This window comes from Procambarus clarkii, chromosome 67 (genome assembly GCF_040958095.1).
Source record: "Procambarus clarkii isolate CNS0578487 chromosome 67, FALCON_Pclarkii_2.0, whole genome shotgun sequence".
Classification (NCBI taxonomy): Eukaryota; Metazoa; Arthropoda; class Malacostraca; order Decapoda; family Cambaridae; genus Procambarus; species Procambarus clarkii.
The window spans coordinates 29,970,424-29,996,383 of record NC_091216.1 but is presented as its reverse complement, the minus strand read 5'-3'; the positions used below and the strand labels follow the sequence as shown (position 1 = coordinate 29,996,383).

Here is a 25,960-nt window from a genome sequence, read left to right as displayed (position 1 = left end):
CTCAAACACCTGGGCGTCAAAACAGATGATGTCCGAAAGTATTATGGTTAATGTCTTCATCTTTATCGTACCTGGAATTTATCACTGTTAAACATCGTTACTTCCTTCTGCCCAGTTGAAAACTTTAAATATCTGCTTGTAGTTTTTAAATGTTTTCAGCAGATCTGCAAAGGATGGTACGAAGCTGTGGCTTGTATTTTTGTCTATATCTGATATGAGAATTAAGGAAAAGCAGTGGTGCAAGAACTGTACCCCGAGTTACAGAGCTTTTAACTGTGCTTGGACTATTTTATATGGTTGACTGTTACCGTGTTCTGTTCAACAGAAAATTGTTGAGTATCCACCATCCTGCTTTACCAGTTATTCTCATAGACCTCTTTTTGTGTGCTATCACATCTGCTTTTTTCGAGGTATGATTTTCCCCACTTCCTGTGTTATACCTGTAGTTTCTCCATGCCCTTGTACTGGATTTCTTTACATCTGTAAACCATGTTTCCTCTTTGCATTTCCTTTTTAACCAAGACAAGCTTGTCTATTGCCTCATGACACTTCTGGAAGATAGTCATTTCTTGTAGTCTTATTCAGATTACTACACTAAGAGTGCAAATAATGTCATTGAAATGTACTTTCTTGGAGACATGAACTGGATTGTGGTACATGTGAATGTAAAGCATGGGGTGAGAAGGCTTTCATCAATATTTTGCTGGACCAAAATTTAACAGTGCAAATGTGGAGATGCTGTGCTACCTAGAGAGGGTTTAGAGTTCTTATACTCCAGAGCCAGGCCTGGGACCAGGCTTGACCCTTACTCTTAAGGGGCATTTTGTGGGTAGCTATAGTTTTAACCCAAGGAAAGGTTTTCTGTAGTTTTCTCTATCATAATAAATTGCTCTGCAGCTTAGATGAACTAATGGGGGGGGATGCAATGTTTAAATACTGTGTTTTTTGTATATATGGGAGTAAATGTATTTCTAGAATTAGGATACATTTGATTAAAAAATTACCAAGTGGGGGGGGGAGGGGTAAATTAAATGCAATTATACAACATATGAAAATATAGTAAACTTGAGTATTGAAATGCCTACTTTCTAAAAAAGTAAAACACTGACAAGCTTCCTAGCAAATTTTATCAATTGTACTTTTCATGAACAGTCACACTTTCCAATCTGGCATGGCCAAGTTCACAAGCATTTTAATGTCATCCAATGACAATTCTCAACATACAATTATATTGGATTTGGTAAATAAAATTTATTTATTAAAAAATACCTTTTTAATGTATTTCAACAATAATCCTTTCATACATGCTGTATAACAATCATACACAATGTTCATTCTGTATAAGAAAAAATACAGTGCACATCTTTTCCAGTCTAAATAAAACGTACACAAGCACACAGCCAGCCACTATGGGTACTTAACATTAAATGATACACTGACAAGTCTATCAAGTCATGTGAACAGTGGTACTAGAACATGGCTCATTCCAATTAATTTCTTAACATCTCACCAAATATTTCATATGAATGTTTCCAGCTGCAACGGTATTTAAAACTAAAACTATCATACATAGCAAGTGTGAGAAGTTGTATTGGTGACCCCCAGTCATTTTGCTGTATTCTTACTTTTGTATTATCTACTTTAGCATATTCAGGAAAGCTAATGCTATTTTAACATTAAATATTGCCTCAATTCAAGGAAATTTTAAAAGTTCCTAACACTATCCTGTTCTGGGGTTTTGTGGTCAATTAATATGTAACCAACTGAGACTGACTATTTTGCTTGTATTATCATCCCTTCTGGAAGAGCCATTAACACTACAATTTACAAAAAGTTTTGATAAAACTTCCTATATGAACGAAAAAAACTATGTAAAACAATTATTCTCTAATTAGTCATTATGGATCACTACTATCTAAAATGTAAACCCTGAGGTTTTTGGGGCATAGCAACTGGAAGGAAAGTCATCCTTACACAAATGATAACCACGTCTTATTACTGTACCAAAGTTCCAACCTATAAAAGCACGCAATGTACATAGCCTTCCTCAGTTGCATATCTATTACACAACTCTGCTATATACCCATAGTTCAATTATATTTATCAGACACAAATGTGCCCAAAACCTGGTTTACATTATGTAGCATTCACTTCAATACCACCATTACTCTTAAACAGCAAATTTTCAAATACTGTAATGTTTTAGATCACATTAAACAAATTGAACTCATAATTAATCAGAGTCAAACTTAACAGAATTAACGCCAAAATCCAATGAGCCACCTCTATAAGATCCCTTCTTCTTTTTGTTCTTCTCATGCCGGAAGACCTTCCCTCGAGTCACTTTGAGATCTTTGTATGCGCGCTCACCCCATGATCCTCTTGCACCACGCTGAAGAAAATTTCATTTAATTAAATACAGCAAAGGTGTTTAGGGTATGTGTGTAATTATACAATTATATATATATATATATATATTATACAATTATATATATATATATATATATATAAAATTAATTAGACTAAGCACTTACAGTCCTATTCAAATGAATAAATGGCATTTTTTGGTCATTATCATGTAACTACAAACTATGATAAAACAAGTAATTATCAAAAGACGGCACCAAGCCAGGCCAAGACTTTAGTGATTATACCTTACATAAGAAAAAAAAAACATTGTATTACAACAATTGACAATGACCCTCTCATTTTGTTCTTATAAGACATGCATTGTGCACCCCATCGATTTCTCTTCGCTCTTTTAGCACCAGCCTTAACACTGGAGGTACACAAAAACAATCATGCAGCTTATGCAAAACTAAGACAATGGTACTCTTTAATTTAAGAATTTAATCATGGTATTTTTGAGATTATGCACACTTTATTAAGCCAGTATTAAAATATCCAGCTCCAGCATGAAATCAATGTCAAATAAAGCACAATAAGAAAATGGTCCCATGCTATGTTGAGACTAGTACCAGATAACTGGCAAAATAATAAGAACATGATAAAATTTAATGACATTAGAACATCTGTGTACAACATATTGAGGTGAAAAAGGTATTTTCTTGGGTAAGAACCAACAGAATGAGGCAGGAGTGGAAGTTGGAAACATTTTGGTCAGCAAAATTGCAAAGAAATATTCTCAAAATCAAAAGCCAGCATTATATCATCCAGATGAAAATGTACACAAGTAAACCCTTTATATTTATAGGGATTGAACTCTTAGCAGTAACTTTAGTATCTTCCAGTATCTACATCCTCACTGCAATTTTAGAAAGAAGTAATCCAATACTAAATAAAATAAAATACTAAATAAGTAATCATAAAAAGTAATAAACTTTCTGCCATATCTCAATGCCATTTGTAGAACCAATTATCAGGTACAATGACCTTTCTAAATACACGCTGTCTCCATTATAGTTTATTCTCTTCATGTGCTCCAGTTATCTTCCTGATTGTTTTCAACCTTCTGGTCACTTTATGAAAGGAAACTTAATTTAACACAAAATAAAATACCTTAAAATTGTAAACAAATTCTCAAGTAGCATTTACTTTCAACCACTGCAATCACAATAAATTTTAAACCAACAATAAACTAATGAAGTTAACAATGATGAAAATTTTGATGCTAAAGGACCCAATCACAACAAATCTTCCTTCCACCACAAAAAAAAGGCACTACGGGCTCACCATAGCCCGTGCTACTTGGAACTTTGTTCCAGGTAGCGAATCTTTAACAACAACAACAACAACTTCCACCACTATACAAAAGTTTTTAAGTTGCCTATTGGCATTCTTCGGACATCAACTAAGCACGGAAAAAAAAAAACTGCTGGGTGATATAAAATTACACTAGCAAACAAAATAAATTACCACCCCCACAAGACAAAATAAAGTCAGTTGGATATTGTTGTGAAATGATCAGCCACTGAAGTTTTCTAATGTGAAAGGAGCTGAAGGAACAAAATACATTCCCAATGATATAAATTTTAATTATACAGTATAATCACTTACAGAAATAGTCCAACTTACTATTTTCTTGCCCTGTGTCAAGGTGTTGCAGTCTAGTCATCAAAAGTTATCTTCTTGTTTTCACCAGCACCATCCATGCCGAGGCCTGGGCTCTTTCCAAAACCTCCCCTAAATCCACCCCTACCTCTTGAAGAGTCCCCATCCCTGCCTCGTCCTCCCCTAAAGCCTCCTCTATCTCCACCCCTAAAACCTCCTCTATCCCCACCCCTAAAGCCTCCTCTATCCCCACCCCTAAAGCCCCCTCTATCTCCACCCCTAAAGCCCCCTCTATCACCACCCCTAAAGCCACCTCTGAACCCACCACCAAATCCCCCACGACCACGGGGGGAAAAACTCTTTTGATCATCACCACCCTCATTTTTAAAATCATCATGGCCGCCAGATGAGAAACGTCTCCCGCCACCTTCGCCATTTTCTTCACTGTTATTGAATCCCCCCCTTCCTCCTCTAAAACCACCTCTATTTCCCCTGAAACCTCTACCCCTGAATCCTCCATCCCTATCACCATCTCTACGGAATCCCCCCCGCCCACCTCTGAAACCACCTCTCGAGTTTCCGTCACCATCATCACGATCTCCAAAAGATTTTCCCCTGCCACCCCTAAAGCCTCCAAATCCTCCCCGGGAGTCATCTTTTCCTTTGAAGCCCAGGCCAGCCCGGAATGGTTTTTCATTGGTGTCAGCTTCACCATCCTCCTCTTCATCATCATCCTATAAAAAGAAAGAGAATGCAAATAGAATGGGCAGACACAATCATTACCTTTGCTTCGAAAGAATTGTTAAACTTGGAGTCGACTTCCACTTCTTCAGCGCGTACTCTTCTATATGGTTCTTTCTGTTCAGAAAAACAAAGAAAAAAAAAAAGTAAATTACTAAGTTGGAAGTTTGCCAAAACATTTATTATTTTCATCACTACATAACATAACTTACTTTTTTAGTTCCACCTGGTGTTGTGTATGTTGAATTCATGGAACCATTCCATGAATTATTCATAGAATTATTAAATGGGCTCTGAAATGGTAAGAATATTTAGTATTCTATACATAAACTTTAGTACTGTACTATTATAAATAATTAATACAACCCTTCATCTACTAGAAGCAAAACATGTAAAAGGAAAGAATTTCAGATAATTGCGATAAAATGATCTGCAATTTCATGCAATGTACATTTAGATTCATCTCTGAGTGGCTTAATTTTCAGCATAGAATGAAATGTTCTAGTCTCCCAATCTTTGTCCACCAACTACACTTAATGCCGTCTAGAGCCTTGATGTGTGGACTCGCCATACCAACTTAGTGGTTCGCTGTGGTGAACGAAACATGCAGATACTTGTATATAGCGTGTGTACAGTGTAATAACAGCAAAACTATGTTTATTGTTTATAACTGAATCACTAATATGCTCACCATACTTTTGAGCATAGTGGTGGTTCACACATTTCATTATATAAATATATCACACTACACACTAATGAATAATATTACTGCCAAAAAAAATCAGACATTGAAATAATGAGGTAATATCTTTGTGACAACTCCCACCTGACAGCACAGGACACTTGGTTTATCAGCCCCAATTTTTTATTATTATTTTTCCTGTGATTAGGGAACACAAATGAACACTTATAAGAATTTTTTTTTTAATTTCTTGTACCTAGGCGTGTTGCAGGCTATGCCATCACAAGTGCCTCCCAGGGGTTAAAGTAGATTTGTACTTACCTAATTTGTTATCATGAAGATATTTCATTACACTACCATATTGATACAACTAAACAACAAGCATGTATAGGCATTACAGTGGGTTTTACCCTCTTAAAAAAAATCCAATCATAAGGATGAGGCATTGGAAGAAAATGCCTGATGCTCCTAACATAATCCCCCATATAAAGAATCAACCTTGCCCCAATAGTTTGTTCGAATGAGTTACCCCATATATGCCTACATAATGGTTGCATGCACAGCTTCCATTATTGACAATTTATAGCATGCCTGATATTTTAATGCAAACCATTAATTTAACAAAGTGAGTTTTTTGTTAGTTTGCTATGAATAGTAATATTCTTAATTAGCTGTCCAGCAACTTTACCTAATAGTATGATTTTAATACATATTCAATGTCTGAGCAGAATCTTAAACTGGTCTTGCTATTAATTATTTACATTCTATGAAATAATCCACACAATTACCTTGCTGGCTGTGCCATTGGGTGTCTTCGAAAGTGATAAATTTACATTCCCATCTTCTTCGTCTTCACTACTAGAGTCTTCAGAACTAGATTTCTTCTTTGTAACTTTTGGTGGAGCTTTATTTTTACCTTTGGTTGCAGGGCCCTCTGAACTCTCTTCACTAGAATCTTCTGAACTGCTCTCTTTAGCAGCTGCAGGTTTACCTGGAGCTTTAGCAACAGTTTTAACTTGTGACTTAGCAGAGTCTTCATGGCTATCTTCACTCGATTCTTCAGAACTACTTTCCTGCTTGGCAGGGGGTTTAACTTGAACTTTTGTACCCTTAGCTGCAGGCTTAGTGATAGCATCATCAGAGCTATCACTTTCTTCAGAACTAGAGTCTGTCTTTTTAGGTTTGACAACTTTTACTGCTGCCTTTGGAGGTTCTTCCTCCTCTGAACTTGATTCCTCAGAGCTGGATTCATTGGGCTTTGCAGCAGTCTTAGTCATTGGCTTTTTAACAGGCACAGCCATTTTCTTAACTGGTTTTGAAGGCTCCTCAGAACTAGATTCCTCTGAACTGGACTCTGCTGCCTTTTTAGCAATAGATTTTTGTGTTGCAGCAAGCTTTTTGGCAATAGGTTTTGTAGGTTCATCCTCCTCTGAACTTGAATCTTCTGAACTTGATTCCTCTTTCTTGACAGCTGCTGGCTTTTGAGGTACAACAGCTTTTTTAACAGTTGGCTTTGGTGGTTCCTCCTCTGAGCTTGATTCTTCAGAACTTGATTCTTCTTTCTTTGTGGCTGCTGGTGTTTGAGTTGGGACTTGTTTCTTACTGACTGGCTTTGCAGGTTCATCTTCTGAACTTGACTCCTCTGAACTAGATTCTTTAGGTTTCTTGGCAGCTGGTACTGGTTTCTGTAATTGAACAGAAACCTTTTTTACTGGCTTAGCAGGTTCATCGTCTGAACTGGATTCCTCGGAACTGGACTCTGAGGGTTTCTTGGCAGCTTTTGCCACTGGTCCAGCAGCTGGCTTTTGTGAAGGAATAGCAGGCGTCTTGATTGAAGGCTTTTTTGTTTCATCCTCATCTGAACTGGAGTCTTCAGAGCTACTCTCTGCTGGTTTTACTGCAGACTTTTTTGTACCTTTTTTTGAGGTATTTGTGGTTACCTTTGCATTGGCTGAAACATAACAAAAACAATACTTTAGTAATATACAGTAGTGTACCATCAATTCTTCAAATCTTAGAAGATTCATGGTTTTAAATAGAGGGATTTTACATCCTGTATTCTTACATTGTAAGAATATTGCAGAGCTTTTTGTTTAGCTTAACAGTCAAATCTCAGTTGTAAGAGAGACCCTTGAGTAGGGAGAAATAGCAGTGTTAAATGTTGAAAAACGGTTGAACTCTGACCCCTTTCAGATGCACAGAGCATCATCTCAACAGGAAAATGTAATCTCCTAAAAACCAATGTAAACAAAAGGGATAAATTGGCTAAAAATAAAAAGCAGATTCAACGCAGGAAAATATAGAGAAACAACAGTGTTAAATGTAGAAAAACAGCCTGTAACATTATAAGACATATAAATGAAGTATTGGGAAATGTGTATGACATGTATAGGGATGAGACATTATGGGAACCAGGCAGGCAGGGACATGTGCAAGCCCCTATCGGTCACTTGGGAGAAGAGAGGCAGTGAGAACAAGACCAGTGTCGAGGAGTGTCCCCAACAAATACTATAAGTGCAGTATTATAGATATTTATAGCGGTGCTTTCCCTTTTCTTTATAAGTTAGAGATAGGAATTTGTGGAAATAAGGATTTTGGAACATATATCGTTGGTCCCATATCGTACGTTGAATCGAGGTTGTACTGTACTTTGAATTTTATTTGGCTGTTTTTTTCACAGATTTCAAACTATTTTCTTTGTCTCTTTAGGTTGTTTTTATGATTAGGGACCAGATTAGGGCTTTATCACTTATATAAAGTATACAGTGGGGCCTCGATTTACGATAGTAATCTGTTCCCAGAGACGTATTGTAAGTCGAAACAATTTTTCCCATAAGAAATAAAGGAAATTGAATTAATCTATTCCACACCCCAAAAAAATATTAACTTAAAAATACATTTTATACTGAATAATTTTTTTTTCTTTTTTTTTTTTAAATATTAACTTAAAAATACATTTTATACTGAATAAATTTTTTTTCTCTAACTACAATACAGTACATATGTTTATCTTACCTTTATGGAGGACAAAACTCTTGATGGTGTATGGAAGATGGTGATGAGGGGGGGGGGAGGAGGAGAGGTGTTACCGTTTGGAAGGGGAGTCCCCTTCCATTATAACATCAGGCATGTGATGATTTCTCTGGGGTACACACACTCCTACGTTTTGCCTACATACCACTAGGACCTGGCTGTGGTTCACTGCTAGTTTCTCACTAAAAATTTGTCAAGCGACACTTTTTTCCCTTCGTTTTAACATTTGCCTGTAGTAATGCATCAGTGTCATTGAAAGATTAAGGCAACGGCCTACTGCAGCTTGATTTGGGCGAGTCGTTTCAGCAAAAGTTTACAGTTCTTCATGCTGCACACATTTTCTTAATTTTTGAGGAAAGGATATTCTGTACTGCCTCTATGGTTATCCTCATGTGTTTTCATATGTTGAACCTTATCACTGACTTTCTTGGGACCCATGGCATGATGTATAATAACCAGTTTTATGTTCAAAAGGCAAAATATATCGCCAAAAAAAAAAAAAAAAACTCTTAAAAGTGTGATCGTCACTAAGCGGGTGGCTCTAGTAAACTGAGGCAGGTCGGCTTGCGCGACCGGGAACCATGCGCTCAATCAACCCGAACGTGTATCAACAAATATCGTAAGTCGAGGTGCCACTGTATGTATATGTATGTATATGCAACAACGATCACAAAAACAATGATCCAAGTATGCAGGAAAACCACATTTGAAAAAAATAGAATGCTTAATGTATTTTCGGCTAATTCGCCTTCATCAGAGCAAAGTAGAATGAAGCTACAGCTTCATTCATTCTTTGCATATTAATTATGTCTACCACTAAAGTTTAGACAAAAGCTGCCACTAAAACCAGAATCCAATTTTCAGTTATATTAAGATACAAATACCATATACCAGAACTGTTTAGCATCTGAACCTACTTGTTTTGACTAGTGACTTTTGTGGCACTTCATCGTCCTCAGAGCTGGAATCCTCGCTGCTACTCTTGCCAGCCTTTAGTGTTGCACTCTGTCCAGTAGAACAAATATTAATTAAGTATTTAATTTAAATAGCAAAATACTTTCCAATACCAATGAGATGGGGAGAGGGTGGGAATAAAGAAGTGGAATCCTTTATTGATAAATAATTCATTAATGATTCTGTAAGGTCATCAATGCCATATAAATACAAATTTCTATAAAAGATTTGGGTTAAGTTTATAATATGTGCTCAACTTTCCCTAAAACTTATCAGACAATGAAAAGGCAGAATTTGCCAAATGAATCAGCCAGAGAAATTTTTGAATAAAGCAAACACTGCTTAGATAGCAATTAAACCAATTTTGTTAACAGGACATAAAACAAAGTAAAAACAAGACATGTCCAACTGAAAATTTAACTTCAAGAGCAAGTTGCAGAGGTTGGAGTTTGCCAAGCAGAAAGAATTTAATCAGGCTACTACTGAAACCAAGTTGGCTTCAGTAGTATTCTGAACCAAATATCTGTAGTAGTAGTATTTACAGATATCCCTAGATTCTGAAGGATGTGCGAGACTATCGTGGAAATTTAATTTAATTATGTAACCATTTTGAGAATAATATTTTTGTCACCTTCTCTGATACACCCAGGGATATTGTGGGAATCATCACATCAATGACAAAAGCAAATCCAAGTCCAGAACCTGTCCAAAGTTTCTCTCTCGTTCGTGTGTACTCGCCTATTTGTGCTTGCGGGGATTGAGCTTTGGCTCTCTGGTCCCGCCTTTCAACTGTCAATCAACTGGTGTACAGATTCCTGAGTCAACTGGGCTTTATCATATATCTACATTTGAAACTGTGTATGGAGTCAGCCTACACCACATCACTGCCTAATGCATTCCATCCGTTAACTACTCTGACACTGAAAAAGTTCCTTCTAACGTCCTTGTGGTTCATGTGGGTATTCAGTTTCCACCTGTGTCCCCTTGTTCGCGTACCACCAGTGTTGAATAGTTTATCCTATATATTATAGAATAGTTAATGTGTGTGTGTGTGTGTGTGTGTGTGTGTGTGTGTGTGTGTCTCCATGGTAACATGGACACGCAAGAAACTTTCTATGCCAATATGTCAAGGGGCCAATAAGAATGAGAGGAGATGATGAACCAGCCCCCCCCCCCAAAGCTGCACAGCGGTGATGTGAGCTGTTTGTGTACGTGCAACCCTTGGTTGCACTCTCAGTACTGAGGTTCTCACACCCAAGCCAGGAGGAATGGATTTTTTTTTTTTAATATGTCTGTTTACCGAAGCCCTGAAAAAAAAGGACGTGAGCCCCATGTACCCATGGGAGTTTGGAATTGTTTACCTGGTTGATACCTGGTTGATGGGGTTCTGGGAGATACTCTACTCCCCAAGACTTGTGAGAGTTTGATCCACTAGGCTATAGCTTGGAGCAGCCTGCAGGCCCACATACGTTTTCCTATATCTACAAACGAGTTTTCTTTGAGTGCACCACCAGTCAACTGAGCTATCTCTGAGCGCAGTACAAGGGTTAAAGAGGGTATGTGTACTAACGTAGTTGTGCTTGCGGGGGTTAAGCTTTGGCTCTTTGCTCCCGCCTCTCAACTGTTGAGTACTCGACTCAGCTCAACATGTGTGTGCTATACTAGTAAAAGTTAATTTGTCATACACCCATTGTTATTTAAACCTGGAATATACACACTAATTAAAGCCATTCAATAAAACGAATACTGCTAACCTTGGGTGTTGAAACACACTGAAGAGCTACTGCAGGTTTTTTCTTGGGGGGTTCAGAATCGTCAGAATCTTCCTCTGAATCTTCTGAAGCACTTGGCTCTGGTGCCTTGCTGGGTGCTGCTTTGGCTGGTGTAGCCTTTCCTGGTGTTGCTTTTCCCTTGATTGCCATTCCCTTAGCTGTCTTACCTTTGCCATTTGTCATAACAGAGGCTGATTTCTTGTTGACTGCTTCCTCCTCTGTAATAATTATAATCAGAATTTAAAATGACCAAGTCATACTCAATCACAGTGCATTATTTGAAAATTGTACAGGCAATAAATAGCTTTTTCTATATATTCATGTACAGTACTCAGAAATCTGAATATCAATGTTTCCACCCCCATTAAAATTATTTACAATATATAGTATAAAACAATTATAGTTTAACATATGTTTATGAAAATATGGAGTATGTGTATATATGTACATGCATACTACTTGTGCTAGTTTCACTTGTGTGAAGGTATCTAAAAAGGAATATGAATTATGGGAATTCCTGCTCCAAAACAGCACCACGAACACCATCCTGGCCACTTATTGGACAAGAAAACAATACTCGAGGATTACAAATTATATTAAATAGCTGAACATAAGGACAAGTAAAACGCTGAACACGGACACATAATATTAGAAGGCAAATAATAATAATAATAAAAAGAAAAACTGTACCTGAACTTTCTTCAGAAGAGGATACATCTTTACGCTGTTTTTTTGGCTGTGGAATATCAAGACTCAGTCGACGCTTATTTGGAGAAGTTCTGAAATACATATCACTAAATTTAGTATTCTATGTAACCATAAATCTTCAACACAGCATTAAAATGAAGGGGCCTGATAGACTCTTGCCTATATACCGAGTTCTTTGGGGCTAGCCCCAAAGAACAAGGCAAGACAACATCTCTTTCTAGGCGATTAACAATGCATAAACAACAGGGCTCTATCAAAGAACATATAATCTCTTCTCACAACCAGACCATCACCAGAGAAATCTTAAACACAGAAATCATCCAGCGAGGCACTACACATCAAGAACTCAACACCAGCAATCAACAGCCAATTAACACACAACTATATTCTATCCACTTAAAAGACCCCGAACCAACATAGAAGCAGCAAAAGAATGTATGGGCCAATAGGCCTTCTGCAGTTACTTTCATTCTTATGTTTTCATACCCACCTCACCCAAAACATTTTATATCATATCACCTCACCTGTTTTTTTTGTACGTGCGCACGTGTGTGTGTGTGTGTGTGTGATCAAGTGGAGACAGTATTTTCAATGAGTGCAGTTACAATTTCACACAAAACATGCAGAGCTAGGCTGAACTCTGATAACTAGTTACATTATTATTACACCCACCAGAACTGCCTAGTGGTTAGTAATGGAGGCATGAAAATGCAAAGTTATGTGATGTGTGTATAATGTAATATGAAAAAGTGTGTTTTCAGTGGTATACATTTTATTGTATAAATTTATCAAATTACACACTATTGCATAATATTACCGGAAAAAACAGACATTGAAATATCTAAAAATATTCAGATATTTTCTAAATAAATATTTAGACTAATATTAAATATTTTCATCAAGTCCCACCCTATAGTGGGGCTGGGCTGTCCATCATGGGGCGAACGCTGCATGATCACTCGTGAATTACGAGACTTTCGGGGTTCACCGCAGCCAAAGTCGCATACAATTTTTTTTATTTTCCTGCATTTTAACGGAGATTTTTTTTGAGCACCTGAGAGTATTAAACTATTAACAGTGGTGTAGCTCAAGGGTTGAAAGTGTGATGTTGATATCCATGTCCACTCATTTTTAACAAAACCATTTTTCACTAACTCCCCCAATCCACATCACCAGTGCCTCAAAATCTTCCTTATAAAAAGAGGTGGTTCACCTCCCTCTAAGTTGGCCATAGTTGAAGACAAAGCTGATACAGTAAGGTGTAAGCAGGCCAATAGTCCCATCCAGGAAGGTGTATAAGCAAACACATATCAAGTGACAACAATTATCACACATGAAAAACCATTTGAACAAAGCAGGCAGGATGATGGGCCAGAAAAGGTAACGAGTTCACTGCTATAAGATCATTAACCCCCCCACATATATTGAGTATATGAGTACAGTACCTGTACTCAATGAACTTACTTGAGATAATGCTGAATAACATCAACCAACGAAGGTGCATTTTCTGGTAGCTTTGGTAACTCCCCCTGAAAGTAAATAAGATAAATCATTTATCAACTTTAATTTATTACTAATAAGATTCTTCTAACATTTTATACCGATATGTATTTCTGTATAATTATTTAATTAAATTTGTTTCCCACTTCAACACTGATACTGCTTAACATAAACCGTTATTAATTACATGAGTGACACTGATGAAGAAATTAATAGAATTTTCTTATAGGTCTTGTGCACCCAGTGAACAATATGAATGTATACATGGCCACAATTTATACATGTAAATCAGATTTAGATTCAGATTCAGATGTTTATTCAGGTAAGGTATATACATACAAGTGATGTTACATTAATGGATTGATATATAGATAGAGCTAGTACATACAATGCCTAAAGCCACTATTACGCAATGCGTTTCGGGCAAAAATAATAAATAAAAAATAAATAATAAATAAATAAAAAATAAATAATAAATAAATAAAATAATAAATAATAAAATTACTTGTATTACTGTTGTGTGCGAACTCAAATTTCTATATACTTTATATGTTCATAAGCATTTTCTGAACCACAGTGGAAGTGTCAGAAAAGTTAAATTCATTTTAGCCCATGGCTGTTCAATACTTTCCTAGCAAGCATAAGAAATATTGCTAGAACAAAGATAGACTACTAAAAGTAATTAGATAGGTTCCTGCAAGAAGTGCCAGACCAACTGGGTTGTAGTGGATATGTGGGCTTGTGGACCACTTCAAGCAACAGCTTGTTGGACCAAATTATCATGTCAAACCTTGTCCCAGGATAGGCTAGGGAAGTAGAACTCTTGGAACCCTCTCCAGGTATGCTCCAAATAACTACTCAGTATTTACACATGAATAAAAACAAAGCGACAATAAATAAACTAGCATAGGTATAATGGTTTGTTGCTGTTTGAATTCCCATGTAATTCTACAGTATGGTGCACCTGTCTGATATATTGGAAGCTGACCCAAGTATCAGTTGGGCCAACAAATGTATCTTATTACAAAAATGTGCAACCATGCAGGAATGGATGAACGCATTAAGAAAATTGTTGAAAACATCTTGGTAACTTGATAAACCTAACTTATTTGTCAGAAGAAAGATGTAAACATAATCTACATGTAAAACCTCTACCAGGAAAACATTTTAAGTAAAACCGAAGATACATGTAGTTGTATAACAGATGCAATTTTCCTCGCTCGTCTATCTCGGAACCTGCAATATTCATCTAAGAACAAGTGTTTTATGTAGCAAAAAAAAAAAAGATAGAAATATAAGCTTCATTTTAAATACCTTACCATAGGCATACTTCAAACTAACGAAGATATGTGTATTTTTATAATCACAAAGCTTCGACCCTGCACAGATCTACTGACTGAGAAACTCGCAGAAAAATGTTTATTTCATGTAAATGTTTTATATACCTCAAAAAAGATAGCAAGCCTCATTTTAAGTCCTTTACCATAGACATTTAAATTTCAAGTGAAGATGCATGTGTTTTTAGAATCGTGTCCAGTAGCTTGTCGAGTGCAAAAGCCTACTCATTGGACGATATAGTGTAATTAACATACGCTAATGAAGCCTAACATATTATATGCCTTCAGAAAGACAGATATATTAGTGCATAACAGGAAATGCATGTGTTATCAGAGAAAAAAGATACATCAGTTTTAAATAGTTTTCAAAACGACTCTCGTCCCATCTATTGGAGATTCGAGAAGTTACCCTAAGCCTTCAGTGGTAAGACACTTGTCTGGCATTTCACGAGCACTTTGTCCTGGTTTTGTATCCTGGCCGGGGAAGATGTACTGGGCACCAATCCTTAACTGTAGCCTCTGTTTACCCAACAGTAAAATGGTACCAGGTTAAATGGAAAATAATCAAATTTTATAACAAAATTATACTTAAATAGGTGGCAGGTGATGACATAGGAAGTCAACAATCCAGACATAATGCTATAAGGCTTAGGGTAGCTTCTCGAATCTCCAATAGATGGGGCGAGTCGCTATGAAAACTCAATCTAAAACTGGTGAATCTTTTTTCTCGGTAAGATATATTTCCTGTTATGCACTGACAACATTGAATATACCTCCATCTTTCTGAAGGCATATAATATTTTAGGCTTCATTAGCGTTTGTTAATTTAAATTAATTACATCGGCCAATACATAGGCTTCTGTACTCCATGACCTACAAGTTACTGAACAGGATTATAAAAACATGTATCTTCACTTGAGCTTTAAATGTGTCTGCTAAAGGACTTAAAATGAAGCTTATATTTCTATCTTTCTTGAGGCAATTAAAACATTTATGATTATTAACATATTCAAGTGAAATAAACATTGTTCTGAGAGTTGTCTGTCAATCGATATGTGGAGGGTCGGAGCTCCTCGATTGTGAAAACCACGTACCTTCGCTAGTTTGAACTATGCCTATGGCAAGATATTTAAAATGATGCTTATATTTCTATCTTGTTTTGCGACATATAATACACACAAGTTTTGACTAATTACTTTTCCCTCATAGTATACCATAGTCAGGAAGTTGAAGCCTGCTAAGCATATCAGTCTCCCTAGGACAAGTACGAACTTTTCTTCAGGATGCAACCCACAACAGCTGTCTAACCCTAAAATACCTATTTACCGTTGGAACAGAAACATCAGGTGATAAGAAATGTCGCAAGACGCTTCAGTTTTGCCTCACATACTGAGCCCCGGAGCCTCGTGTATCAGCTGACGACGTCCACTACCTCATGCCACCATGTTCAGTAACCTTGGGTCTAGGCAGTAACTGGATGGGTAACCGCACGTAGGGGGTTAACTTGGGCAAGCCTAGCTAGCTTCCTGCCCACGATACTGGTATACAAATATTACGGTGGTGGGTGGTGGGGCAGCTCGGTGTTCACTCCAGCCTCCCCACGTGTCTCCCCAAGTGCACAACACCCTCTCAACCATCTTTCCTGGGAATACCTTCTCTAATCTACACTCTCACACACTAAACACAACATCTACTCACAGCTCCGAGTTTCTTGCATGCTGTTACACCCAATTTCTTATCTTCTTCGTTCAAAAATTCACAGACTAAGGCCTTGGCGATCTTGCCAGCGTCCGCCATGATCAGTGTTGTGGTGGAGTGAGAGACTCGCTCCTCTCCGGTGGCGGCAGCAGGCTCACAGCTAGCCACCCCCCCCTCCACAATCCACATGTTCCTCCAATACAAATGTCATCTTATGCTCTATTTTACATTTAATAATTATAAATATGAAATTTATGAGTGATAGAAAATCAATCGAGAATTCTGGGTTCGAATCCCTCCTCCATTAAATTAACAATCCTTCCTCCAATCTACCTCAGAGCCCATTATCCCTTTTCTCCCCCACACTCCCCCTATTCCTCCCACACTATAATATTCCTCCCCTCCCCGCCAACTTCGAACAGATAGACATATTTATTTATATAAAAAGCAAATTATAAAAATGGGCGGATTTTCGCTCCCCCTTCTCCTTCTCCCTACCATCTCCCAATCTTCCCAATCAACCCACCCTTCCTCTTTCCCCTCCAACCTTGAACAGATAGACATTTTCATATCTATTTAAATATAAATCAGGAAAATACACGAGTAAACGGCGGGAGTAACGTTAACAATGCTGACAACACATCCCAAATTTTATTTTTTAACAAACCATGAAAAACATGAAAAAATGTCAATATATTACCAATTTCGATGATTTTAACTTCAATTCATAAATGATATTTCTTGTTTAAATCGTGAAAATCACACAGGAGTCTTGGGTTACAGGCTATATTTCCTGAATTACGACTTTTTATACCGAAAATATGCAAATTTTTATGTTTATATTTTTTTGAATATATGCAAAAAGCAGATTTTAAATAACAAACCAATACTCCTGTCCAATAACGATGGCCTGCTTTCAGCCTCTGACACTGCTATTGAGTTCAATAGGTTATTCTCTTCCATTGGATCATCCCTTGCAAATGATATTCCATCTTCCAGTACCACTATCAGGACTATCTTACAGGTAATTATCCACAGTTTCTGTACCTAATGTCTACTAATTCCACTTATGTTACTGAGATAATCCTTTCCCTTAAAACCAAGTCTAGTGCCCTTGAGGAGATACCAACTCTAATTTACCAAAAAGCCTCCAGATCTTTAGCTCCTGCCATTGCATTGCTCTTCAACAAGTCACTTGAACTCCAAACCTTTCCAGATATTCTAAAAAAAAAAAAACGAGAGTAATCCCTGTTCACAAATGTGGTGATCTAACTGATATCAACAACTTCAGATCTATATCAATTCTGCCAAACTTGTCAAAAATATTTGAAAAATTAATCTACAAGCAGCTTTACTCTTATCTAGCCAAACACAATATACTTAGCTCTTGTCAATATGGCTTCAGACCCAAAAAAACACTTACGATGCACTTATTAGTATGATTAACTTGATACATGCAGCTCTTGATAAAAATGAGTTCCCAGTTGGGTTATTTGTGGATCTGCGTAAGGCTTTTGACACTGTCAACCACTAAAACCTTCTTCTTAAATTACATCATTATGGAGTCAGAGGTCACTCCCTGCAAAACCTTAAGTCTTACCTTACCGACAGGCTCCAGTATGTTTCTGTGAATAATTCAATTTCTCTCACCCTACCCATCAACATTGGTGTTCCTCACGGCAGCATACTTGGCCCTCTCCTCTTTCTCATCTACATTAATGACCTTCCAAATGCCTCCCAACACCTCAAACTAATTCTATTTGCTGACGACACGACCTTCATTTACTCCAGTCCTGACTCCCTTGCTCTAAATGTCACAGTGAATACTGAGCTAAATAAAGTCCATCTCTGGCTAACTGCCAACAAACTCACCCTCAACATTGACAAAACTATCTATATTTTGTTTGGCAATAAATCCTCAAATCAAAATCTCAGGATAAACAATACCCAAGTTTGTAACAAAGTAGATGGCAAATTCCTTGGCGTTCTTATTGACCAAAAGCTGAATTTTCAGGGACAACATTCTAAATATATCAAAAAAGTTTCAAAAACTCTTGACATTCTTTCTAAGATCAGATATTATGTACCTCGCCCTGTCCTGTTGACACGCTATTACTCTCTCATCTCTCCTTATCTCAACTATGGTATTTGTGCTTGGGGTTCTACTACCCAAAATCATTTACGTCCTCTAATTACTCAACACAAAGCTGCTATTAGGACAATATCCAACTCTGGCCCCAGACCTCACTCGGTACACTTACTGAAATCTCTGAATATGTTAGATATTAAGTCACTGCACATCCTCTCATATGTAGTTAATCAGAGGTATGCCACCAGGCTCGTCCCGGAACTGAGAGGAATGAGCTACGAGGAAAGGCTAAGGAAGCTGAACCTCACAACCCTGGAAAACAGATGAGTAAGGGGAGACATGATAACCACCTACAAAATTCTCAGGGGAATTGACAGGGTGGACAAAGACAAACTCTTCAGCACGGGTGGGACACGAACAAGGGGACACAGGTGGAAACTGAGTATCCAGATGAGCCACAGAGACGTTAGAAATATTTTTGTTTTCAATGTCAGAGTAGTTAATAAATGGAATGCATTAGGCAGTGATGTGGTGGAGGCTGACTCCATACACAGTTTATAATGTAGATATGATAGAGCCCAGTAGGCTCAGGTACCTGTACACCAGTTGATTGACAGTTGAGAGGCGGGACCAAAGAGCAGAGCTCAACCCCCGCAAGCACAACTAGCTCATGTGTTAACGCGTTGTTTTTTGTTGTTGTTTTTGAGATATACAAGAGTTGTTACATTCTTGTACAGCCACTAGTACGCGTAGCGTTTACAAAAAATACAAAATACAAATATTTATTCAGGTAAATACATACATACAAGGTAAGATACAAAAGTTGATGGATTTATAGATAGAGCTATAATACATACAATGCCTAAAGCCACTATTACGCAAAGCGTTTCGGGCAGGAAAAACACTAAGACTAAAACTTAATACTAACTTAGATTAAAGTATAAATTGTGTCGAGAAAAAATAAGAAAAAAATGAAAAAAAGGGGAGTGAGGAACATGACAGAAAAAAAAGCAAAAATACAATTTGGTCAACAAACAGCATTGTATAAAATCGTTGACATAGGTTGACATTTAGGGGTGAGGTAGGTTACATTGAGTTAATTAGGTAGCACTTAGTTTTTATCTTTAACTCATTGGGAGAGGTACAGTCTTTAATTATTAACATAATTGGGAAGGTCATTCCACATTCGAGGTCCCTTGATTTGTAAAGCATTTCTAGTTTGACTAAGTCGTACTCTTGGAATATCAAATAGGTATTTGTTTCTGGTGTGGTGTTCATGGGATCTGTTACAACCTTTTTACTGTTTTTACTTTTTGCTGATTGCAACCCATTTTACTGTTGCGTTAAACAGAGACTTCAGTTAAAGATTTGCGCCCAGTAAATCCTCCCCGGCCTCTTTTCCCTAACATCTCGTACTGCAAAATCACACCTAAATTAGATTAGGTGAAAAATATGGCCTCCAAAGTTATATTTCTATTTATATTGAATGTAATTATCTATTATCATTTTGTTTAATACTTTTTATTATAAATTTTAGTATTTAGTCTAAGCTACTCATGCTGTGGCAGCGGTGTCGTCACACATATAAATGGATTACTTATTGTAGTTAATGTTTGAAAAGATAAAAATTACCCAATAAACAATAACTTATTGTTCATAGACGTTTGGAAATACATTTAAAGACATTATTAAGTGTTTTCTTAGCAATTACACAAGCTATTTTGATAGAATTTGTCAATGTTATCACTGGAACATAAGCAGGATTTAAAGCTGGGTTTGCTGGTGTAGAAGGGCCTGAGGCAGGTAGGCCTGCGCGACCGGGAACCATGCGCTCCGTGTATCAACAAATATCGTAAGTTGCATGTCGTCTGCCCTTCTCTCTCTTATTTCTATGGTCTACCCAAGACCTGGTGTTCCTCTTTCTTCGTCCTATCATTTCTTCAAGGGGCTCTTGTTGGCTATCCTCTTGCTTCCTGGCTTGCTAAAACTCTGACTCCTTATCTTCGCACATTTTCTCCTGCCCACCTCCATCTCTCTAAAGACTTAGAAAGACTGCACCTGCAATCCTCCAGTAAAATATTTAGTCTTGATGTCGACTGTTTACTAATGTTCCCCTTGATGACGTTCTCTCTTTCCATGGTTAAAAGGCAGCCGAGGGCCTTCTTTATCTCCCGCTCCCCACTGACGTTTTCTTTGAACTCTTCAGACTGTGTTGAATAACTCGTTCTCTTTCAACGGAAAATGATTCAAGTTTTCAGTGTTGCTATGGGTTCTCTCTCCCCAGTTCTTGCCAATCTCTATATGGAATACTTCAAAACCGTTGTTTTTCCCACTATTGATACTCGTCCCGCTCTCTGGCTTCGCTATGTTGATGACATTTTTGCTTTATGGCCTCATTTCAAGCTTTTCCTCTCCTCTCTTAACAATCTGGCTCCTTCCATCCATTTCAAAGTTGAATGGGAATCTAATGTCCTTCCTTTTCTTGACGTCCATGTTCACAGCTCTGTGTCCAGCTGTGTCCATAGTGGTATGTACATTCACTTCTTTTCCTAGATTCCTCCTGTAAAGAAAAGTGTCCTCGTCCCTCTCTTCCTTTGTGCTCTATGCATCAGTGACCCCCAGTTTCTTGATTCTGAAATTTCCTTTTATTTACAACTCATTCTCTCACCTTTGTTACCCCTTACATTTTATCAACTCTGCATATTTTCAAGCTAAATGAAATTTCTTTCATCCCAAACCTGTTTCCAACACTAGTACCACCGTGCTCTGCCCTCCCTTCATATCTAAACTCAAAAATCTCACTAACACCCTTCGACCTCTTGACAAAGCTTGCCTTTTGACAAAGTAACACTTCGTAGTAATCTAGTTACACTGCTCCTGCTTCTAATGCTGCTGGTGTCTACTCTACCTGTACTTCTTGTTCGTCTTGTCCTCTCCAATACTTTGGGGAAACTGACCGTATAATAAATGACAAGACTTAAAGAACCCAAAAGAAGTGTTAAGTCTGCAGACACAAACAATGTTCTGAATATTGACCCCCCTATGTTAGGGGGTTCTAATCATCCTATTGATAGATCTTCTAAAATCTTTCTTGCCTCTACTCCTCACAGACGCCGTCTTGTCGATTCGACTGATACACAACATACCCAACATGAACTTTGCATGTTGCTGTTGACTCCCCTTTCACAGCACATTCTCAAATGCTTTTAACCTTTTTAACAAACACGACCTAACAAAAGCCTACACATCCTTTTTCTTTCCTTTTCTTTCTCTTATTCTTACATTCCCATTCTAATAGCCATTATTCTCCCTTTATTACACCCACCCCATCCATACCTATTGCCTTGCTCTTACCTTCCTCTAGGAATTTCCTTCTTGCCTCACCTCTCTCGCCTTAATGCCCGTGCCTCCCTCGCTCCCATCACAACTTAATAATGGTCCAGGACAGACCGAAATGTCATCATCTCTTCATCTTTTGGTGTGTGGTTTAGTCTTCATATCTTCAGCCATGTTATTGTGACTTATGCAGACAATGACATTATACTGTTATACCAAAGTGTGGGATTAGTCAAGAATGACCAGGTTTTCATGATAAATCACATTTTGGTGTCCATAACATGTGGAACATATATTATTGACCGTTTACTATTTATGTTTACAAAATAGTATTACAGTATTTAAACTTTATCAAGTACATATTTTTATTTTTTTTATATATATGCTGCATACTGTATTTCCTTAAATATGCTGTCTATACACTCGCTGAAACAATTTGATACAGTAGTCTATATTTTAACTTACTGACTATAGGTATAGGTGGGTATATTGTAATTATAAAAAAAAATATTGAACTAACTTTGGGTGGTTATAGCAGGTGGGTATAGAGTATGGGGCTTGGACTATGATTTTTGCAGACGATTTATTGGGTTATAACCAAACCAGTTATTAAACAGAATACTGTATGTAATTATATATTAGTGATATATATATCACCAAGTGGTAACAAAAAAAACTTGTTTGTAATTTTAAAGTTATAATAATTACAGTACAGATGAACATGCATTAAGCATCAGCCTTACATGTTAATACACTGAAATCTCATTACATACTTTACAAGCTGAATCATTAAATTTTTAATTACATGTTCCTAATACCCTAACATTGTGAACAAAGTAATTTTTCTTTAAGAGTTCAAAGACAGGACACCTAGGACCCAGTTGGCCACAATATTATCCCTTCAACACAATGCTTCAAACTTCAGTATTTATTTATTTATTTATTTATTTAATTACTTTCATTTATTAATTTATAGTGTACGAGGTGGGTTAAAGATCTGGCCATCTATGTCCAATATTATTGTGTTGATGGTGCTGTTTACAGCAGATACACAACACTATGCTAGTTACACGTGACATCAAAAATTCCTAAAATTTATTATTTACATAAATGTGATCTTGGACCATTCAAGGTTTATAATAGATCACTAATCTGGCACATGTTAAATATAATTTACTCTTCCAGAAATGTTTCGTTCCCTTACATGGCATCAAGTGAACTCATTTGCTACCAACTAACTGCACCTGCTTCCTTTACTTATCTGAAATACCTTGTATATGTGGATGAAATCTGTTTTGCAATATGACTAATGTATTTAATTAAAAAAACAGTACTGCAATATTCAAACATGAAAGTTCTGAAATTTGAGAGAAATTTATTTAAAGTAATTGACTACATGTTAAGGTATTCAAATTTAAATATACATCATATAAAGCTCTTGCGCTATTTGATAGTACCAGCAGAAATGTTAGTAATTTTCATCTTCTATGAAATGGACATGTAACTTAATGTACCATTTGTAAACAATGATGATTATGTGCTTCTGAAGCAGCCAAATGAATGTTACAAGGGTACTTTTCTTTCCCATTATTGCACCTGTAATTTACATATACTTTTCTAGCACTAATACTGTATGTTTAATTAAACATGCTACAAAATTAAGAATAATCATCAAAACCTGGAAACCCTGCTTAATTCTGAAAAGCAATCAAATACCAATAAGAGCTTCAGATTAACTCCAATTGGACATAGCCTAAAGATTTCCTAATTAGTTATTCACCATTAGTTTTTCACTAAAGTTTTATTCACTTTTCACTTTGCTTATTTTTAGTCCTGGACAGTATTTTGTCTGATGAATTTTTTGCAGTACTCAAAATTAAGGCTTGCTAAAGGAGAATTTTCACCTCACAGTCATATAATAGCTAAAGCATGAATTACATTCAGTAAATATTTAGAAACCCTATAGCAATTAGAATTCATCCACAAATAGCACTAATGCATATTATGGCAACCCCTTTCCCTATTAGCTTATCATATTTGATAATGTACATATGAAAAGAGGAAGCCTGTGACTTCAATGCATATCCATTTCAATCTCGCATTTAAAAATTCTGACAATTTAAATATAATAAATTTGATATTAATGGCAGCAGAATTTCAAATGTTCTAAACAAATGTTTCAATATCAAAACATTCTTAAAAAGCAGCCAAGCATAATTATTCTAAAAAAAAAAAAAAAAAAAAAAAAAAAAAAGTGATTTTGAATCACAAAACTGTCTAAATTATATTGAGGAACTATCTTGTATGTGTGTTCATGCCTGTATATATAAAAGCTGAATAAGAAGGAATGATTATGTAGGATATCTGAAAATAGTTTTTACCCAAAAAAGGTATTGTATCTATTCTGCCTCTAAATCATGTGACACAATTTTTTTTTGCAAATACCTGTAGTTCACTATATTAAATACATTCATTACCAAATACTATAGTATTGATGCAAATTTCTGTAGTCCGTTACACATCTAAAATTCAGGAATACTCACTATTAACTATGGTTATGTAATTTTTGGCAAATCAAAAACTTGTGAATAATAAATTGCAGAATTGAAATTGCATATATTTGTATTATATTTAAATATATTATATCATCCAATAATATATATGTATATAGAGTACAAAGTGGATAAGTATTAAAACTGAAAGTATAAGTTCTATCATGGATATGCTCACAAATCACAACATACTTTCAATGAACTTACTGCCATTTAATTTAGTTCTTTATTCAATCACACCAATACTTAGTTAAGTGCTGCCAATCATACAAAATGTGTATAGCTGTAAGCATTAAAAGTGTGAGAGTATGCAGTAAGTACAATGCAAGTAATAATTACGGCATGCATGGGATCCTAAGAACCTATGACAAAGTATGAGTATTGCAATAATTGATGGCCAGTACAGTGAAATAAATGTCTTAAGATCTACAGATCTGTGGTGACTTTTGAAGTAATAGCCTGCACTCTTCGAGCATTGCAACTCTTGCATAGAACGTGTCCATCCAGAGGGTAGCAGCCTCGCCCCTCGGCCTCTGATGATAACACTAATCCACAATCCTAGAAGAATACAAATTAGGGGTTTAGCACGTACAACAGTTTAATCACATTTCTCAAGTTAAAATTTGTTAGTCTCGCTAGCAATTTATATACTGTACATGCAGAAATTGGACCATTGACGATGAACCTTGAAAGGCACAAAAAGTAGGTATGTAGAAAAGAATGCATTTCTTGAAGAATCAAACTATAGGTCATATTTGCCCCATACACAATCTATCTGAAGTAAACACCCTCAGTTTCTTATAAAGACCAATTCTTACATTACAGTATATGCTAATAATATCACTACAGAAAATATTTATAATGATAACAGTACTTACAGTACGTGCTTCTTATACTGTAATGACCACTTATAATATTTATAACACCAGTTCAAATTTCCTGCAAAAGACCAATTCCTACTCAATAAATTTCCAATTTTCACCACCTTCTTGAGATCTTGAGATGATTTCGGGGCTTAGCGTCCCTGCGGCCTGGTACTCGACCAGACCTTTTTGTTACACACCCCCAGGAAGCAACCTGTAGCAGCTGTCAAACTCCCAGGTATCTATTTACTGCTGGATGAACAGGGACACCAGGGTGAAAGAAACATTTTGCCCACTTGTGTCTGTCTCCACCGGGGATCGAACCTGGAACCTCAGGACTACGAATCTGAAGTGCTGTCAGGTGCCCCGTTCACCTTCAGTGAATGCTTCTTAGTCTCCAAAAACAAATGCTACCTATAACTCTCCATATTGTAAATATTTAAATCTTGCCCCTTATCTTATGCCCCTCTTCAATACTGTTCTTTAAATGCATTAATAACATTTCCACAACCTTTATGTATGCCTACATTTACATGAACATCAAAGCATCTTATACCTCCTTCATAAAAACACTTCAATATGCTTCTAGTTCATCATATACTTCATCCAGATCCGCAAAAGCTGTAACAGGCATTTATCTAGCTGTCTTGTTGCAAATATTTGACCTACATAAATCCTTACACT

At 36.6% G+C, this 25,960-nt stretch overlaps 2 protein-coding genes across 4 annotated transcripts in view; both read right to left on the bottom strand.

The window, feature by feature from the left end:
• Window positions 1-1,250: 1,250 nt before the first annotated feature.
• LOC123767579 (nucleolar and coiled-body phosphoprotein 1) lies at window positions 1,251-16,595 on the bottom strand. 3 transcript variants are annotated; one of them, XM_045757327.2, is made up of 9 exons: window positions 16,437-16,595; window positions 13,366-13,430; window positions 11,884-11,972; window positions 11,176-11,411; window positions 9,385-9,472; window positions 6,223-7,385; window positions 4,965-5,045; window positions 4,795-4,869; window positions 1,251-2,392 (listed from the first exon to the last, which is right to left on the bottom strand). In XM_045757327.2, exons 1-9 carry the CDS (start codon window positions 16,533-16,535, stop codon window positions 2,234-2,236), a joined length of 2,055 nt encoding a protein of 684 aa, XP_045613283.1. In that variant the 5' UTR covers window positions 16,536-16,595; the 3' UTR covers window positions 1,251-2,233. The 3 variants fall into 3 exon arrangements, with proteins under 3 accessions (XP_045613283.1, XP_045613281.1, XP_045613282.1); XM_045757325.2 differs by lacking the exon at window positions 4,795-4,869 and adding an exon at window positions 4,036-4,745; XM_045757326.2 differs by lacking the exons at window positions 4,795-4,869; window positions 4,965-5,045 and adding an exon at window positions 4,036-4,745.
• Window positions 16,596-22,538: 5,943 nt separating this feature from the next.
• The window catches only part of Zyx (lipoma-preferred partner zyxin), a 65,670-nt gene continuing 62,248 nt past the window's right edge, over window positions 22,539-25,960 (bottom strand). Inside the window, 1 exon segment of the mRNA XM_045757323.2 lies at window positions 22,539-24,971. Within this exon segment, the coding sequence (XP_045613279.2) occupies window positions 24,840-24,971 (132 nt within the window). The 3' untranslated portion in view covers window positions 22,539-24,839.